This window comes from Orcinus orca, chromosome 1 (genome assembly GCF_937001465.1).
Source record: "Orcinus orca chromosome 1, mOrcOrc1.1, whole genome shotgun sequence".
In the NCBI taxonomy this organism is placed as follows: Eukaryota; Metazoa; Chordata; class Mammalia; order Artiodactyla; family Delphinidae; genus Orcinus; species Orcinus orca.
Window position 1 is genome coordinate 45633513 of NC_064559.1, and position 20194 is coordinate 45653706.

The following is a 20194-nucleotide window of genomic DNA, read 5'->3' on the forward strand; positions in this document are numbered from 1 at the left end:
TTTTTAAATGAGGATAATGGCATTGATGATGTTATTTTTAAAATGAAAATAATTTTTCACTGTAGTAAGGGGAATATGCAACTTCCAATTCTCCCTTCCATAATCCCGCCAAGGAGTCATGACACACAAACAAGAATAAAAGATGCACCTCAGCTTTCGTGATGTGCAGCATTTGTCCATCGGCCAAAATCTCCCACTGAGTAGACTCTGTTAGCATCCGCCCATTCTTATACCAGGTGATGACTGGAGGTGGGACAGCATTCGATTCACACTCCAATGACACTGAGGTGCCCTCTCTTACATTAACTACAGAAAGAGATTCGCTGCCATGATCTTTAATGCTTGGGGGCACTGAAGGAAGAAAATAAGAACAGAGGATTTTTTTTTTCATAGAATGCTCAGATAGAGAATATCTAATACCAGTTTAAGAATGAAAAAATCTTATGAAAAAAGTAGAAGCAAACCGTAAACAGTCAGGGCAACTTTTTTCTTGCTTTCACCAGCTTGGTTGATGGCTATACAAGTGTATTCACCACCATCAGATACCTTGGCCCGGATAATTTGTAAAGTTCGACCACCTGTGGGCAAATATAATGCAAACTGAAGTTTGGTACAGAGGTTGTTGTAATAACAACCTTATCAATAAGATAAATAGCAAAATATATTCTTTCCCTTAGAGGAAAAATCTAAGCATAGATAGAAGCATATAGAAGCATTTCATATATAAAATGAAAGAATTTAATCAGTTTCCTTTGATCCTTTCAGTACTATTGATTCTACTTCCTTATAAAAGAAGAAATTAATAAAATTTTCTCTCCAGTAACCAAACATGGATAATAGAACTGTTTCATATAGATTCTAGTGAGCAAACCATAATTGTACTAGAGTCAGTATATGTCAACAAGTATTTCTGGGTTTAAATCTCCCACAGTGCAGAAGTGGCTGTCCGTCTGTTAGTCTATCTACTGATATTGATCTATCTTCAAGGAGCTTTAGGATCGATTGAAAACAACCAGTGATTTTATCCAATGAAAGCACTATTTGCTAGTCTATCACCCCCAAGTAATTGCTAAGCAGTTCTGTTTCTAAATTTCATAATTTCTTGAAGTAGACCTTGTTACTGTACATTCCCACTGAAATCATAAAGTCTTTACAGTCTTATCCTAATGGCCCCAAATGGCTGAAGAGAGGCATTTAATGTGAACAAATAAATGCAGCAAGACAAAAGTTTGGAAAGAGACTAAGTTGAAATGCCATTTGTATTAAATAAAGAAAAATGAGAAAGTGTTGCCCACTTCATAAAGAGTTCTAAGTTCCTTACCGGGCACAATGAGAGCATTTGTGTTTAGCTTGATAGGCTGTTCATTCTTGAGCCAGCTGAGATCAGGAGGTGGAAAACCGGAGACCTCACAGGTCAAAGAGATGAAATGGTTCACCACAACAGTGAGATTTTCAGGGTTAGGACCAATGACACTTGGAGGAACTATAATAGTAAATATATTAAAAGTGAAATATATTGGTATTAATAGTAAACATATTAAATGTGAAAAGTGATATTATCAGTAATACATATTCCAATTTATTAATATAATCCCAACTACTGTACTCTGCTAAAGCACTGAGTTAATGATACTGTTAATTATTTACCTTTCTTCTTAGAATTCCCTAATGCCTTCATCAAACTCATGTCCATCAGTTTTGTTTTTCCCAACTGAAACAGAATACTAGAATTTTCAGACAGAATTATTCTGCATTTTATTTGTAAAATGTAGTTGCCAGTTCCTGAGATGGTTTTGTCAATGTACACAGACCTAATACTACTTTTTATTAAATACATGTGAATATTCTTGTTTTTAATATTATATCCTTAAAGTTTTTATTTTCTTGCTTATAGAAATAATAGAGTAGACCTGTTATTTTAGGGTATCTATCAATAAATTATACAGGTTATTTCAACAATGTAAATCACTGACTTTCAAGATAAGCAGAAGATTTAAGAAATAAGCAATACAATGGCTTATTGTTCAAAACCTAAAAAGAATTCCAAAAGCAGAAGCAGTACAGAGAAAAAGTAGAGTAAAAAAGCATAAGATTTATAATGCAATGCCAATTATGCATGTTAAAACACACACAGATGGAATAATAGATTTTTTACAAGAACACATGCACGTGGAAGGAATAACATCATACATATTTGAATGGTTTCTATGTGGGGGGTGGGAATAGGAGCGAGAAATGAGCATAAAAATGAGTGAATACATTAATAAATAAAGGCAGAGGTGGGTTTTGCTCAGGCCAATGAAGATAGTAAGACATGAAATAAAGAACACAACTAATGTAACACTCTATTATTATATTATACTCTCTCTATATTATACTCTCTATGTTATACTATACTCTTTTATATTAAGACTGAGGTCTTAAAATAGCATCAAAAACAAAAGATCAAAAGGCAAAATTGCTTTTTAAATTTTACTATACATGTTTTTTTATCCACCAATTTTCATATTCATTCATCTACTCATTTATCAAATATTTATTAAATACGTACTGTATTTCAGATGTGCTAAGTGCTGATACAGTATGAAAAATATAATAGATAATATCTATAAAGAATTAATAATTTGGTGATAGTGACAGACATTGAACAAAAAGTAACAGCTAACATTTTTTTGAGTGGTTATGCTGTGCCAGGCACTGAACTAAACACTTCATGTATACCATTGGAGGCTCAGAAACCTTATGTGTTAGATACAGTTCTTATCCTCTTATTTATTATAGATGAGCAAGCTGAGACAGAGAGAGGTTAGCATCCTGCCTAAGGTTTCACAGTTAGATACTGGAAGAAACTGGAAGACTGCTGTCTGGCTCTAGAGCCCTGTTCTTAGCCGCTGTCCGATACTGCCTAATAATTACAAGTGTGATGAGTGTGAGTGTCCATCAGAAGAGTAGGGTGACAACAGGGAAATAACCTAGTTTGGGGATCAGGAGGAAGAAGTGACATTTAAAAAGATGCTGAAGTATGACCAGGAATAAGCTAGCGGAAGACAGATAATGGACGGGTCTTTCAGAAAGAAGGCATGGCACATACAAAGGCGCAAATGGGGAAAAGAACATGGCACCAGAAGGCTGACATGACCAGAGTCTGAAGAGCAAGGCTGCTGGGGAGTAAGGTGGAGAAGGCAAAGATTAAACGACTAAATAGTATAAAATTCTAGAGGGTCTTCTGGGCATCATTAGAATGCTGAAATAACAGCCTAAGGAGAGGAAAGCAGAGGAGTGGTCTACTCAAAAATTAGCTTAAAAGTTATCAATCTGGCCACAGTGGCGGGAACTGGTGAGAAGGCTAGAAGGGACTCAGAAAGACCAGTTAGGAGACTATTGCTGTAATGAGTGCAGAAGATGATAGTGCTATGCCTAGGATGGTGTCAGAAAGGATAGAAAAGTGAGTGGATCCAGAATATTATGTAGGTAGAATATTTAGGATTCAATGCTTTGGGGGTGAGGTTTAAGGAGGAGGAGGAATCCAGGATGACATTCATTTAACTGGCTCAAACAATGCGAAGATGGTGATTCCGTTTACTGAGACAGAGATCCCTGGAGGAGGAACACATTTCTGGGAAAAGGTAATGAGATCAGTTATATACACATGGTCTTAGGGTGACTATTAGGCATTTGTGTCAATAAGAAGTACATATTTGAACAGAAGCGTCTAGAGTTCCTGAGGCGGCCCTGGCTGAAAATAAAAATTTGCAAACTATTTTGCACATAGATGGTGTCTGAAATTTGGGAATTCATGAGATCACGTAAGAAAAGAGTGGGAAGAATAAAGTCTAGCGCTTGGAAAACGAAAGTGTAATAGTCAAGTAGAGAAGGAGGAACTAGCAAAGACGACTGGGAATGCGAGACTGGGAAGGCAAGATTATCAATAAGGGGTGTGGGCATCACAAAAGCCAAAGGAAGAGAATTGTTGAAAAAGATAGTCAAATGTTCAAGGATGTTGAATGCTCAGAAGTAAGAAAGATGAAGCCTGAAAATGCCTGTTGGACTTCTGATGTCATTTCATGAATTCAGTGAGCAGTTTCATTGGAGTTGGGGTGAAATCCGATGAGCAATGGTGGGAGGAGTGAGGAAAAGGAGACAGTAAATATATACAGCTATTAGAGAAGGTTGCCTTGAAATGGGGAAAAAGAGAAGGACGCCTCTGAAGAGAAATACTAGGTCTAAGGGAGAGTTGTTTTGGGTTTTTTTTGTTTGTGTTTTTGGTTTTCGGTTTTTTTTTTAAGAGGCAAGAGATGAGTAAATTTAAATGCTCTTGGGAAGGAGCCAGTAAAAGTGTGAATTTCAATACTGGAGAGGAAGAGAGGAGACTGTGAGATTTTTGACCAGGCGGTCACCAGGGATATAGAGTCAAGTCAGTCTTTAGAAGGTAGAGGAATGCTCCCATCTTGTGTTGTAACAGAAGGAAGAAATGGCAGCATCACATGCAGCTAATATTCTCATTTTGATGGTAGGAATTTGAAGTGGTTTCAGCCATATGCCTTCTCTTTTCCCTGTAAAACAGGAGGTAAGGGCACTGACTGAGCGAAGGTGAGAGGCGACTGTGATTGAATGTTTGTGTCCCCCCGAAATTCATATACTAAAGCCCTCTCAGTGTGGTTGTATTTGAAGATGGGGCCTTTAAGGAAGGAACGAAAGATAAATGTGGTCATAAAGATGGGGCACTCATCCTATAGGATTATTGTCTTTATAAAAAGAGACACCTGAGAGATTCCTTGCTTTCTCTGTCCATGTGTGCTCAGTGGAAAGGCCTTGTGAGGACAAAGTGGCCATCTTCAAGTGAGAAAGAGCCTTCACCAGAAACTGAACCCTGCTGGAACCTTATCTTGGACTTTCCAGCCTCCAGAATGGTGAGAAAATAAACTATTGTTTAAGCCATGCAGTCTCTGGTATTTTCTTAATGGCTGCCTGAGCTAAGACAGGGGCCATCTGACATTCAAGAAGGTATGAGTCACTGTGGAGTAGAGCCATGAAGAGGCAGTATAAAGGGCTCATTTCAAGCAGTATCTATGAATTTATAATACCACCAATAGTCCTGACACCAAGAGTTTCTCTAGCCATAGTTAGCTACCTAGGTGCAGGTATGGAATTCAGTGAGAGGTAATACAGAAAAGCAGGTAAGTTTAAAGCCTCTGGAATCAGACTACCTAAGCTAAAATCCTATTTGCCAGGTGTGTAACTTTGGGCGTGTTACTTAGTCTCACTGAGCCTCAGCTTTTTAATCTGTAAAAGAGGTATAAAATAGTACCAACCACCTGGGGTTATTGAGATAATTAAATAAAATATCATATATAAAACACCTGGCACAGCACCTGGTAGGTATCAAGCAGTCAGTGTGTTGCATTGTTACATGCAGAGTTGAGCCTTTATTGAGCAGGAGTGCTGAGAAGGCGTGGGCTAAGAGAAGTGATTGATATGCTGGTCCATGAAAGTTAGACTGGATGTGAAGGAAGGTAAAGACACAGAGGGTTGAAAAATAACTGGGAGGTCAACAGACTGAAGGTTAGAGTCCAAAAGAAGCAAGCGATATTGTACAGGGAGATAACAAATGGTATGGTTTTAAGTGAAAACAATTTAAACTGTTTCTCTCCCACATGAATTTTCCAATATTTAAGTATGGGTTCCTGACTGCAGGCAGGAGCTCAAGACACTGTTAACCAGTAAAAGAGGAAACCCCCCCTCCTGAACTCCAATTCTCAATAGTAAACACGAGTGGCTTCTGCCTCTCAAGTCAGGCAAGGCTCCTACTTCAGGTGTTTTTCCTATGCATTACAAAGAGGAAATGGATATGAAGGAAATATAATAAAGGAACAACAAATATTTATTTAGCAACTACCATGACTTTAGACAAGGTTTAGGAAGACCAAGGTCCGTAAGAGATGACCATTTGCCTACAGCATTTATAATAAAGTTATGGGATAGACGTGAAGATACAGATGTATAAAGATAAAAAGGTAGAACATGTAACTGCTAAAACTGGGGTATTTACAAGACGCTTTTGACCACATAAAGGAGGAAAAATTAATTCTGCCTTGGGGAATCAGGAAAAATGATCAACATTTTTATTTTTCAACATTTATCCTACTGTACTTTACAGATTAGAATACAAATTAGATTACAGATTACTTTAGATTACTTAGATTAGTACAGTATACTTTCACAATGATTATATTTGCTTAATTTATTCTTCCGGGGAATTCATAACACATATCTTCTATTTTGGTCAGATTTACTCAAAAAAAACTTGCTAAGCACTGGGAATAAAAAAAGGTAAGAGTGCTTCAAATATCTGTTACAGAAACACCAAACATTGCTAGACATCAATACTCCCTATATATCGCACCAAAAAAAAAAAATCCATTATGCTAAATAAAAGTCTTTTGAAGGAAGAAATTTTTCAGTAATGTCAAATTTCAGCTATTTCCAAAATGAGCTAGAATTTTGCATATGAATCACATGTTTAAAGAAAATCTTTTATAATAATTAATCAGCATTTCCAATTTAATATTCTGGAAGCAGCTGTGCATGATGAAAATAAAACTAATTATTTATGGCTGACACCTAACTGCTTTTTTAGCAAAAAGTTAGTATTTATGGAGTGTCTAGCATTTATTGAGAACTTAGAATCTAATAAATAAATTAGGTGTACTGATGGTTTTCAGGAATTATTTAACTCTATAAAGTTACTTTTTCTTCTTCAGGAAGTATATTACATACCGGAGGGTGTAACTCAACATGAATTCTACAATTGAGGACAGAAACTGGTTCCAACAAGGCCCAGTGGGTACATTTTTATGGGTAGAAGAGCTATATTTGGTTCTAACTTCATATAAACTTGTAATCTTTGGGATTTCAAATTGTGATTTTTTTTCTTTTTTTACTTTCAAATATGTAGGAGTAACTATTTTTTCTTAAGGGACTGAAATAATATAAAAACAGACTCCCTAAAAGATTTGTACTTTATAAATCGCACAAGCTGTGGTAGAAAGAAAGAAGGGGAAAGGTTGAATGAATGCAGGCTCCACACACTGTTCAAGTTAAAAAATGCAAAATAAGCATACATAATCTAAAGTACAGTTTTCCTGCTTTTTCAAGCGTACTCTAACAGATGTTTTTGGAACTCAGCTCTTACCATGAACATTGAGGTTAAAATATTTTTTGGCACTTCCAGCTGTGTTCTCAGCAATACACACATACCTGCCGATATCTGTTATTTGAGTGTTTAGAATCTAAGGAAAAAAATGAAGAAATTCCAACTGAAATTTTTTTATAAAGCAACTTGTCAATTTTTGAGAATAAACAATACATACTCTTTCTAGCTAATACCAGATAAGCATAGGAAAAAAATTTTGTACATAATAGTGCTGATGCTGGTTTTTATTAGTCAGGTCAATCAAATAAATATTTATAAAGATTCCTAATCAGAAAAGGCAAATTTATACATACTTGTATATTGGCTATGAAAAGTCTCAAATCATTCTCCCACTTTCCTATCTACATCCCTGGTGGTGTGACTGTGAAGCTTCTCCCATCAGGGAGTGGAGTAAAGATGGAGAATTTGTGTTGGCCTTGTGACCGGCTTTGATCAATAGAGCGTGATGGATGTGACAGTCTTCCATTTCAAACCTAGACCATGTGCACCCTGCCACCACTATGTGAGGAAACCAGGACTAACCTGCTGGAGGGCGAGAGATCATGTGGGAAGAGTCAGCCTCGTTATTGCAGCTGAGGTCCCAGATACGTACAAGAGCCCAGGCAAGATCAGCAGAGCCACGGATTCAATCCACAGCATGCAGACACTCGAGTTAGCCTTGCCAAGACCAGAAGAATCACCCAGCCAACCAGAAAGCTTGTGAGCTAAATAAATGCTTATTGTTTTAAGTTGTTTGGAGTGGTTTGTTTTATGTAGCAAGAGTTAGTTAATATAGCAGTTATATTTTCTTTTTTTTATTATACAGAAATTTCTGTCCATCTATATATCTTTTGGCTCTAGCCAACAGAAATATTTAAGTATTTAGCTAGAGGTTGTATGAGCATCAAAAAGAAATAGTCATGGTGTTCAGAAGATACTTTGAGAATTAAAGGTTATTTACAAGCAGTGAAACTCATACTTTTTTTTTTTTTAATAAAGAACTCCATGGGATAGGTCCTGTGTTGGATACACTGATGCTTAGATTCTTGGGCCTATACAACATCATTAATATGTTTGGGAAATAATTTCTTAAGTTGCATCCTAACAAAAGAGTTGGTGTTATTTTTACAAGTGCCTATCTTCCTTTTAAGACCCTTGAAAAGAAAAATATAGACATGCCCATTAGTGAACAACAACTCAGGATATTTATGTGGTTTCCATTATTCTTTATCATCAATTCTTTGCCAATAGAGGACAAATTTTAATCTATAGGGAATCTTAAACCACCTAGAATTTAATCATCAGAAATCTGCAATGGAAAGAATTATAATAATTTGGTTTTTATCACAGAGGCCATATTGTAGTAAATTTAGGGGTGTGTGTGTGTGTGTGTGTGTGTGTGTGTGGTGTGCTGAATGTACAGATAACCTCTGGAAGAATTCACACAAAACCGTTAATGGTGGTTACCTCTGATAGTGAGAAAAGAATGAGTAAGAAGAATTTTATTTTATATATCCTTTTTATGATTAGTTATTTTTGCCAATATTTATAAACCAAGACAAATTATTTTTAAAAGCAAAAAGACAATTATTATAAAATACAAAGTCAAATAGCTATTTTTAATTAGATTTTTTACTTTTACCTGCAGAATTCTTCCATTAGATAGAAATTTATGATGCTCATCTTCTAGCAAGAACTGCCCATCTTTTTGCCAAGAATTTCTTGGGGTGGGGCTGCCACTGGATAAACACTCCACCAGCATGCTCTTGTTCACCAGCACGGTGACTTCTTCAGGCAGATCACTGTCTGCTCCCTGGATAACTGGCGGCACTAATAAGTGATTGCAACAGAGAGATAATGACAGGAAACAAGGTCTTTTCTAAATTATTCTAGTTTTCTGACAATTTTAAAAAGTTTGGGATAATAGAGGGACAAAAGTTGAAGAGGAATCCATGATTCTGAAGTAACACTTTACACTAATAAATTCAGGGGGGTGATAAATCTGTGTGAATTTGGGTTTATTCTCTTCCCTTTCTTTACCTATCCTGGGCTAACCCCTCCCATAGTTTCCTTTGCATTTAGGTTAATCCCAATTCTTCCCCAATACATCTTGTCTAGTTTCTCTCTCAGCCCCTTCCACGGGCCCTCTGGGTTTGCAAGCACACATGCAAGTGGCATCTGCACAAATTAACAGTTAAGTCTACTTGGTCATCTAGACAAGCCAGGTAAATCTTTAAAGTGTATTTGAAATGTACAGGTTTGGTCTCATTTGCAAGGGAATTGTCTGGGCTACTCAAACTGTGTTTCCCCAGCCTCGGCATCAGTGGTATCACGATAAGCATCACCTGGGAGCTTGGCTAGAAATGCGGATTTGGGGGTCTGACTGAGCCTTCTTTAGTTGGCATCCCTAGGAGAGCCAAAGAAGTTTGTGTTTTAACAAGGTCTCCACGTGATCCTTATGCATGCTAGAGTTTGGGAAGCCATGCTCTAGATCTTTCTACATATATTCATTCTCATTTAAAACAATAATATAGAATCAATCCAGGTTCATGCCCACCTGATGTTAGACTAGTCAGTTATGAAAAAACACATACTATCTGTAGAATTTTTTAAAAAATGGAAATGTTAAACCAGGAATGCATGTGTTGGCTGCTTTTGTAAATGTAGACATTCATTTTCAAAACGAATAATCACTTTGTTTTGTTTTGAAAGCTTAGGTATTTTGTTTTACTCTCTTAAAATGTGCCATATCTTTATCAATCAGTAAAGAATATATGTTTAATGGAGATGCCTTCTTGTAGTATTTGGGTCTCTCCAAAACTAAATTGAAAGTCTATAAGGCAAATAATCAAGGTTACAAGGCCCCATAATAAAATTTCAGTGTTATTTTGAATGCAAACTTTCACAGTCAAAATTATATGATTTTTTGCTGTACTTTAGATAACACAGAATATATAGGTTGAACTGCAGATTAGTAAATAATAAACTTGAATTTCAGATTAAATGAGGCTATCAGTACCTCCACACCATGAAAACTGATCAAATGAAATGTTGGTACATAAAGATTCAATGTTTTCTTGAAATATTTCAATGTTTCTGGAGCTGAATCATTAGGAGCTACCAGGAGACACACTACAGGCCCAAGGTCTGACCTGTAGAGGCCTCCACCAAAGCTCTTTGCTCTGACCTGCCCTCCAGCTGGATTACACCTCTCAGAATTGTTCTTAGTGGCACTTAGGAGGTAAGCATCAAACACTGTGAAGTATTCCTAATTTAGACAGACTTTGTGGGCTCTTTTTTTTTGCTTTGTTCGTACTCCTCTAAACTCATCTCCAACATGCTTTCCAACTTCCTCCTAATTAAAAATAACAGACTGAAGACATGAACATCTCCCTTTGACAATCAATCCCTAAATTCCATTTCAATTTAACCAAATTCCAGTTCTTCCCAACCTATAATATCTTGCTACTTTATCAGATCCTTCCACTCAGTCCTAAACTAAATTCCTTCCAAACTTAGGTCAAATTAAGCCAGGTGGTCTAAGATATTCCTTCACTGCTCTTGATGATGTTATCACTGATTTTAATTGTCTTCTTATCACTACCTTGTAGACTTTAAAATCTATGTTGATGACCCATCCCACCCTAGTTTCACCTCTACCCCACTTCAGCCAGCCACAGACTGTCATACCTTGGACCATTCAACATAAACACTTCTGCCCTTTGCAAGTTCATAAGCTCCTTGAAGAAGGTCTGATGTCTATGGTATTCACTGCTGTATCCTCAGTGCCTGGCATAGTACCTGGCACACGTAAGCGATCAATAGATATTTGTCAAATAAATGAATTTTGAATTCTTGGGTTTTCTCTATTTCACGTCTTTTCAGGCTTCCTTCATAAGCTGGCTTTTTGTTTGCGCTGAAAACTCTAGCCCTTCCACTCCTCCCCCTTACAATCAATCTATCAGCCTTCCTGCACGCTCATTTTTCCTCTTCTTCTGCCTAGGTCTCAGAGTGGGTCATTTCAGCGATGCTCTGTCTCACTGCACATGCTATGTCCCTTACCCTCCAGTGCTTCCACAAAGTGTACCTTTGTTACCTTGTGGCACTGCCTCCATGGCTCCCCTCTCCCCACCCTTAGGTCACATCATCTGTTTTTTCTACCTCTGATCCCGGGTTAATGAGGGTGGGTGCAGAAAGTCATGACTAAGCCAAATAGCTCCAACTTCAGTGTTTGACGATCACACCCCCCATAGTGGCAATCTCTAAGGTTCTCTGTTTTCCACAGGCCCGAATACCAGCCCTACCACTGTCTTTCTTGTTCTCATACTTAAGGAAAGGACTAAATACATTTGATATACATTCCCACATATCCCTTCTTACCATTCCAAGGTATGGCAATTCACTACCATGAAAGGCTAGTTGACCCCTCTCGGTTTCTTGATTGCATTTTTCTCCTGTTCTAGAACTTGCTCCATCAATCCTTGCCCCCTCCTCCCATCAACACACATACTTGAAACTTTAACTTGTCTCTTTCTGTTGGATCATTTTCCTTGGTCTATAAGCAAATTCAAATCTCTCTTAAATATGTTTTTTCAAAGAAGCTCTCTTCCTAAAACTCTATTTCACCTCTTCCTGCCTCTTCAAAATGTCTTAAGAGTACTCTATATTTGTTTCCTTTTCTTTCTGATTATTTGCTCGATATTTATCCTTTTGTTCTGTGGCTTTGTATCGCACCATACTATACATAAATTGATCTTCGGAATTTCACTAATGATTTCTTAGTTCAAAATGGCCTTTCCCCCCAGTTTTTATTCTCTTAAACTTACTTTAGCATTCCATACTAAACCCACTTCTTGATAACCTTTTCTATGCCTTGAATAGGTGATATGGTAGTTTACTACTTTTCATTAACTCCTCAGATTGTTTCTCCTCTATTTTCTTTTTCCTGTCTCCTACTTGTAAATGATCCCACAATGATCTTTTATTTTTTTTATCTTCTCCTAAGCTATCTACAACCCTTTCTGTTGGAAATCTCATGCCTTTGAATATCACCTGTTTGTGGATAACTCTCAACTCTTTATTCTTAGTTCAATTCTCTCTCCTGTGTTGTAGTTCCTTATTTTCAATGTCTCATTCAACATCTTCCTAAGTATCTTGGTATCATGCCAATTCAATACGTCCAAAACAAAATTGACTTCCTTCTTCCCAAGTTATGTTGTTTTCCCAAATCTTCTATTTTTATTGCCCTTGCTATAATTTTCTTAATCACCCAGGATAAAAATCTCAGTGTCATCTGATACTCTCAGATAAGTGCCTAATGCTTCATATTACTTAATCACTTCCTCTGTAAAACCTTTCATACCAACTGCTTCCTATACATTCCTACTGTTACTTCTCTAGCTCAACTCCTTCTCATGGAAGCATCTGTTTGTTCCTGCTTCTAGTAGCATCACCTTTCTTTGCCCTTAAAGGTGCAATACTTCTTCTACTCTCAGTCCCTGCATTCATAATATGACTGTGATCCAAGGGTGGACATAGTTATTACGCCTTATCAATTAGGCCTCTTGGCCTCTGTAATTGGTTCAGAAATGGATATGTGAGTCATGCTTGGCCAGTTAAAGCCATGGAAATACAATTCTGGGACTTCAGTTGTAAATACTGGATAAGAAGAGCTTTCACTTTGGATGTGAAACTAAGAAGATGTAAGATTATAGAGTTTCCGGGGGCCCACTTGCTATCCAAAGGGATTCCCCACCTGAGAGTGATGCTAACAGAGAAAAAAAAAAGCCAAGAGAAAGAGAAAGGTAAAGTTTGGTGGACCTCTTTTGAGCCATAGAAGTCAGATATGACTATAGCCAGCTGTACTCTGGGACTTTTCAGGTTCATGAATCAGTGATTCTCTCTCTCTCTCTTTTTTTTTTTTAAGCTAGTTTGTTATTTGATACTTCAGGAGTCCTAACTAATGTGCTTTCAATTTGTATAAGACAGCTCCCTGGGAAAGCTATCAGTTTCTGATTATCTTTATGTCTCTAAAATGCTAGTGCAACATCATGCAAACATTAGTTCCTCAAAAAACTTTTGCGCGAAAGAATGCATAATAAACAAAAAAACGAACGAAAAACTCACAGAGTACACGGACATCATACTGAAGGGAATCTTCTCCAGCCTCATTCACAGCCACACACATATATCTCCCAGCATCTTCCACTTTAGCCCGGGGAATCTGTAACACTCGCCCTCCTGAAAATATATCCCAATACATATTTTTACTTCTCTAAATCTTAGAGTGAAAGTGATCATAAACAGAGATATAATTTTTCAGGTCTAATGACTTCTTTACATTTCCTTTTAAGGCTCTTACTTCATCCAGTGTTTCAGTGTTAATCCCACATACCACATTTAGGACAAACACTGCATTATTGAAAAGTGACCCAGCATATGAATGAGACCTCCTGAGAACTAAATAGCTTGTATAGAGCAAGGGAGGAATGTTGCTCCATGTCCCTCTCACATTCCATGTGGAATGTTGTTATGTGGTGACTTCTTGCTTTTACAGTTTTGAACACATGTAAAAGAAGTTTACACTGTTGGAGGCAAGTACTGATTTGAGAAAATAATAGCCAAGGATATAAAAGGTATAAAGTATACCTTTATACATATGATCTTGAAAGAATAACTGTATTTTTTAACTTTTCATGTTGATGTAATATCAAACTTAGAGAAAAGTCTCAATAATTATATTAAAAATTTTACCTGTGTTTATCAATAATTTGTATTTCAATCCAATTGTTTGATCTCTGTCATAAAAATGTACATATTAACTTTATTTATATATATAAATGAGTAATACTCTCAAATGATTCAGAAAAAGATTGAGAGTATATTGGAGACATGATGTCCCTTCACCCCTAAATATTCATAAATATGTATTTCATTAAAAGAAGGTATAATGATCAAAATCAGAAAATGTAAAATCTGTGAAAAAAGTACGACTGAACCATAGTCCATATTCAAATTTCACTATTATTACAATATTGTCTTTAATAGCTATTTTTCCTTAAGCCCAGATCCAATTTAGGATCACATGTAGTTGTCATTTCTATCTAGTCTCTTTTCTTTTTTTGCCAAGATATTTTTTTTATTTAATTGAGATGAAATTTACATACATTGGAAGGCACTGGGCTTTAAGTGTACAATCTGATAAATTTTGACAAGCCTATTTGAATGTTTGCTAAAAGTAAATAGAAGCCTTGAAAATATTATTTTTCCACAATTTAAAGATCTCCTTTTCCATCGATAAACATGTAATAACTAAAATATTTGAAACTAAAATCTTTACTATTGATTTATGAGAAATGCATTTAATAAACTGAGTAATAACTATTTGCAAATATATTCTAGAATTTATCATTAATAATGTACAGAAACAAAACTGATTATTTCCTCACACTATTTAGAAAAATGGAGGCACAAGGGAGCCAAAGGACTTTCTTAAGTTGATAGAATGATCCCATAGTAGATATGAAAATTAACTAGGTATTCTAGCCTATGTCAAATTCTCAGCCTAGACTCTCCTAGCTTGAAGCTACATAGATACCAGTGGCATTCAGTATCCTGTGTCAGTTAAATCACAAGGCCAAAAAGTCAATCAATTTGACTGGTCTAATAAATGAGAAGAAACACATCTGACAGAGATTCAGATTTTCACCCTGTTCCTAGCAATCTTTACCTGGTAAAATCAATACTCTATCACTTGAGGTCAGAGGGTGACCATCTTTATACCATGTCAGTGTAGGAGGAGGAGCAGCGTTTGTCTCACAGTAAAGAGAGATGGGATTGTTGATGATCACATCCTTGGCTTCACCACTCCTGCCAGTATCCAGCATGTTTCCTATTTCCCAGAGCTTGTGAAAACTTGGAGGAACTATGGAGAAAAGACATGAAATTTTGGACTCATGTAAATGACAGTGTCAATCCGTTAAAGAAAGATCTTGGCTGTATTTTCACAAGAGTGATTTGTACATGTAATAAATTAGACAATGTGAAAATATTGTCAAGTACTTACACACCTACCAACTTAGCCCTTAGCTAAAAAAAGTAATAGACAGAAGTCAGAGCTGGTTCTCCAGTGGAAAAGCAAGAAGTATGGAGCTCAGAATGTTGTGCTCATGCTTTGCTCTCCATTTCTGTTCAAAGGCTCTAGCATTTAGAAGATAAAATGTCCTGCTCTCAGGAAGGACCTACTATGATAAACATGGCTAAAGAATATGATCATAGCAGGGAAAACTAATTTTGAGAAATCATTAAAAAATACTGGCTCAATTGAGCATTTCCCAATGATTTGTCTTATTCAGAAAACTAAAGAAGTTATGCAGCCAAGATTAATAAGTCTATTAAAAAATATAATGGGACATACTCAAAGTTTTCTGGGTGACAAGTATGAACTTTCTAGAAGGCAATTTGCCTGTACATCAAAAGCACTGCAAAAGTGTATAACATTTGACCTAAAATTTCCATCATTAACAACTTATGAAAAATAAAAACTGTGTAAGAGTTTTAGGTATAAAGATGTTCAATGAAGCATTATATATGAGTAGTAAAAGCTTGGACACACCCACACATTCAACAATAGGAGTCTGGTTAAATAAAGATTTGGATACTCAACTGATAAAACAGGTATAGTTATTAAAAATCATGTTGAAAGTAATAATATCAACAATAATAGCAAATATCATTTCTTAAGCATTTTGCTAAGAGTTTTATATACTTTATCTAATTTAGTACTCACCACAATTCTACAAGGCATTAATTCTAAAAGTGAGAAAATGGGTTTTAAAATATTTAGGTAACTTGCCCAAGTCACAAAGCTTGAAGGAGCCTAAATCATCATTCAGTTCCAAGTGTGACTACTTTAAATTCTGATATAATGTTACATTAGCTTTCTGATAAACTTCGTGGTAAATTGTTAGGGGAAAGCTAACGTAACAGAGAAGTATGTATCGTGTGATCCCAATTTATAAATGAAGTATACATTTACAAAAATATATCAGAAGGAAACACATAAAAATAACTGAGGTAATCCTGAATGATGGGATTATTTTCTTCTTTGTTAATTTCTTGAGTCCAAGTTTTCAATAATGAATTTATATTATTGTCAACAGAAAAAAAACATTAAAATAAACCAAGTCAAATCTCTTTTTCATTGCTTTGCCAGATCATATAAATTAAATTACATACAATAAACATATTAGTATTACCTTGTATATTCACATCAAAATCCAGCTCATCTTCACCTGCGATATTAGATGCTATACACGTGTATCGTCCAGTGTCTGATATTTGAGCCTCCCTGATTTGAAGTGTGTGTCCACTGGCAGCAATAGTAACATGATCATCTGCTTTAAGGGGCTGTGATTCAATTATAATAATGTTATCATTAAGTACTCCAGTAATAAGCCTCTAAAGGGAGTGAGAAAAGAACTACATATGTATATAAGAAAAAAAAAACAAACAGCTTATGGTGTGGATTTTTAAATTTTAAAATTTTCAGTCTGATAGGAGATACAATGTTCATTCTGGAATACTCATTATTTTAAAAACTGGAACCAAAAGGGAAAGAGAAGGGAAGGATAAATTAGAAGGTTGGGATTAACATATACACACTACTATATAAAACAGATAACCAACAAGGACCTACTATATAGCACAGGGACCTATACTCAATATTTTGTAACAACCTATAAGGGAAAAGAATCTGAAAAAATTAGATATAGATAGATAGATAGATAGATGATAGATAGATAGATGATAGATAAACTGAATCACTGTGCTGTACACCTGAAATTAACATGATATTGTAAATCAACTATACTTCAATTTAAAAAAAAATCTGGATTCAAAGCTCATTTTGCAGCAGAATGAAGTATCTAAATCAATTAGCTGCTATCTTTGCTTTCAATGGTAACAGATATTTGCCACATATATCATGTGGAGTATAATACCAGATAGGACCCCAATATTAGGAAGAATAAGCAGGTTGGGGGTCCTCTATATTATTTATACTTGATCTCCTGAGATTAAACCAGCTTTAAAAAAAAAAGTATAATCCTCTAGGAGTTAAATGTATAACTGAGTCCTATAAACTTACCCTATTTCTGTAGTTTGTGATAAAGTGAAATTGAGCCAGAGAACAGTTTTCTTTATGTAAGGAAATAAATAATAATGTGCAAAAAAAAAAAAAAAAAAAAAAAGTACTCCAGTAAATCCTCTAGGGCACCATGCAGTTGAGAGTTTTATGATTCTTTAATAAGTAAAAATAAAAATTTAAGTGAAATACTCAAGACAATAACAATTTACTTTGAATAAGCTGTTTTTGAGTAATCATGTCTTTATTTATTGACAATTGTAATTCCTATAGTTTACATCTATGCCCGGTGTTTCTGAGTGGTGCATTTATAAATTATTTATGATGAAAAATGTTCTTAGGTGCCATATCTATTTATCCACGTTGGAGAAAAATAACTTCAGCTGATCCCACATCGTAGTAAAAAAGTGTATCTTTTCTTACTATTTTGTAGCAAATGCTAGAGTTTTATAATGAAAGATTGAAGGCATTAGCATAGTCTGATTTAAAAATCACTACTGCTCATTCAGAAACATCATTACTTCATAAATGAGAAAATTTAACCTAGATATATTTATATTACGATGTTTTATTGAAAACATTACCGACATTTAATGGGACATTTCTCATCTTCTAAACATTTCCGAATATACTAAATTCCCTCTTATTCCTTGAAAATTTTAGTTCCTGGCTCACTGTTACTCCTTCCAATGACACTCTTCTCATAATTCTTGGTGATTTCAATACCCACATAGACAGTCACCAATGCTTTGTGCTCTCAGCTCCTTGACCTCCTTTCTATTTTTTTTTTGCCCCAACACTCTCTCAGCCACTCAATAGGAGAGTCATACCTAGAACTTATAATTACCAATAATCACATCTCTTCAGAATCTCAGTTTCAAGTTCTCACCTTCTGACCATCACCTCTTAACTTACTCTCTTCCTCTAGAATCCCAACTCCCATTATTTTTTGATCCCATGGGAGAACCCAAAATTCACTGAACTTGCAATCTTTTCCCTATCACTCACTCTCCTCCTGACCCAGAGAAGGTCTATTATGGCAATCACTCCTTGTACAAACGTCTATTAAAAAATCAACTCTTTTGCCCCCTCTCCCTTTATTTTATTCCCCTGGAAAAACTGGTTAATACCAGTTTCTGTCCATTCTGAACATCCCCTGATCTACTCAAGAACATTCCTCCAGCAACTGTGTCCTCTCTCATGTGAGTCATCATCGATTGCTTTCTTTCCACTGGATGATTTCAATGTGTATACAACAGTATAATTTCCGCATTAAAAAAAAAATCTCATTACACTGCAGCCTAACTCCACATTCTTCTATTCTGCTTTATAGGCAGCGACTTTGAAAAGTTTTCTACCTTTGCTGTCTCCATTTCCTTCCATCTTTTCTTGAATCCTCCAATAAGGCTTTCACCATCTCTACTTGACCAAAATGATGTTGTCAAGGTCACGTGACAAGTGACATCCATGTTGCTAAATTTACTGATCAATTCTCAGTCTTTATTTTACCTGATCAGCGGGATTTAACACGGTTTAACTGGTCTTTATTTTGAAAACTTATTTTTCCTTCTTTTAGGACACATCGCTCTCTGCCCCACAACCTCTAAATGTAGGAGTACCCCAGGGCTTGATCCTTGGACCTCTTCTCTTTCTACCTAAACTCACTCTTCTAGTGATCTCATGCAAAACCTTGGACTCATCTTTGACTCATCTCTTTCCCTCACATCCTGCTACCACCTTCATCCAAGCAATCACCATCTATCTCCTGGACCATGGCAATAAATTCATTTCTTCTGCAACTAGTAAAGAAGCCAATATAATCTTTTTAAAGCCTTAAGTCAGATCACATCACTCCTGTGTTCAAAATTTTCCAGAAGCTTTCCATCAGAATAAGGCCAACTGATCTACAAGCAGTATGATTTAACCCTAGCTCTCACCTTTCTCTGTGTTCCCACTGATCACTGCACTCCAGCCAAATGCCTCAGGGCCTTTGCCCCTTGCTAGTCTCTCTAGAATATTTTCCTCTCAGATATCTTATGTCTGCTTCCTTCAGTTTCTGTGAGTTTCTGCTCAAATATCACCTTATCAGTGAGGCATTCCCTATTGTAAGAGATCACACCCTTCACACTCTCTATTCTTCCTGACTGAATTTTCTTCATAACATTTACCTTATCTGGCACACTGTATGCTTTACTTGTTTGTTTAGTTTTCCCCTCCCCCTAAAACTCCGTATGAGCAGAGATTTTTGTCTGTTTCCTTCATAGCTGTATCACCTGCACCTAAAATAGTGTTTGGCAAATACTATGTGCTCAATAAATAATTTGGGACACAATGTATCATTATTAACATTATATCACATATAAAGATAGTATAATTTAAACTTTCCATGTCAAAGAAAAACTTCAGAGCATGAATAAGCAAAACACATAGATTCTATCAAAACTTATTGTGGTTAATGCTGCCAATATTTTTGGTGGCTTTTCTCAAAAACACTGTTTCACTCAAGTAGTGTTGCTTATCTGAGAAATGAGCTAGCAGAAGAAAGGATATGGGAAATAAACAAAACCCAGTATTTTTTGTACACATTTTAGGGGACCAATCCCAAATCTTGAAAAATTCAGCAATTTAACTAAAGCATCATAATTGGATCAATTTCAGTCTGGATGTGAAACTAATTTAACTACTCATTATGAAATTTTAAAAAAACAGCCCTAATTCCTAGTACAAATCTAGACTTTACCCAACTTTTATGTGTGTATGTGCTTGTGTATATGTGTGCACGGGTATAAAATGCAAGGAATGAAAAGGTTTTAGGTAAAATTAAAAATAAAATATTAAAATTTGAAAGGTGAAAGGAA

General features: G+C 35.8%; 1 protein-coding gene across 1 annotated transcript in view; it reads right to left on the bottom strand.

The window, feature by feature from the left end:
- The window catches only part of HMCN1 (hemicentin 1), a 534342-nt gene that overhangs the window by 155444 nt on the left and 358704 nt on the right, over positions 1–20194 (bottom strand). Inside the window, exons 53-60 of the mRNA XM_004275232.3 lie at positions 16450–16600; positions 14922–15116; positions 13319–13432; positions 8835–9022; positions 7193–7289; positions 1322–1483; positions 465–578; positions 149–351 (exon numbers count right to left, since the gene is read on the bottom strand). Coding sequence (XP_004275280.1) covers positions 149–351; positions 465–578; positions 1322–1483; positions 7193–7289; positions 8835–9022; positions 13319–13432; positions 14922–15116; positions 16450–16600 — 1224 coding nt within the window. The remainder of the gene's footprint in view (positions 1–148; positions 352–464; positions 579–1321; positions 1484–7192; positions 7290–8834; positions 9023–13318; positions 13433–14921; positions 15117–16449; positions 16601–20194) is intronic.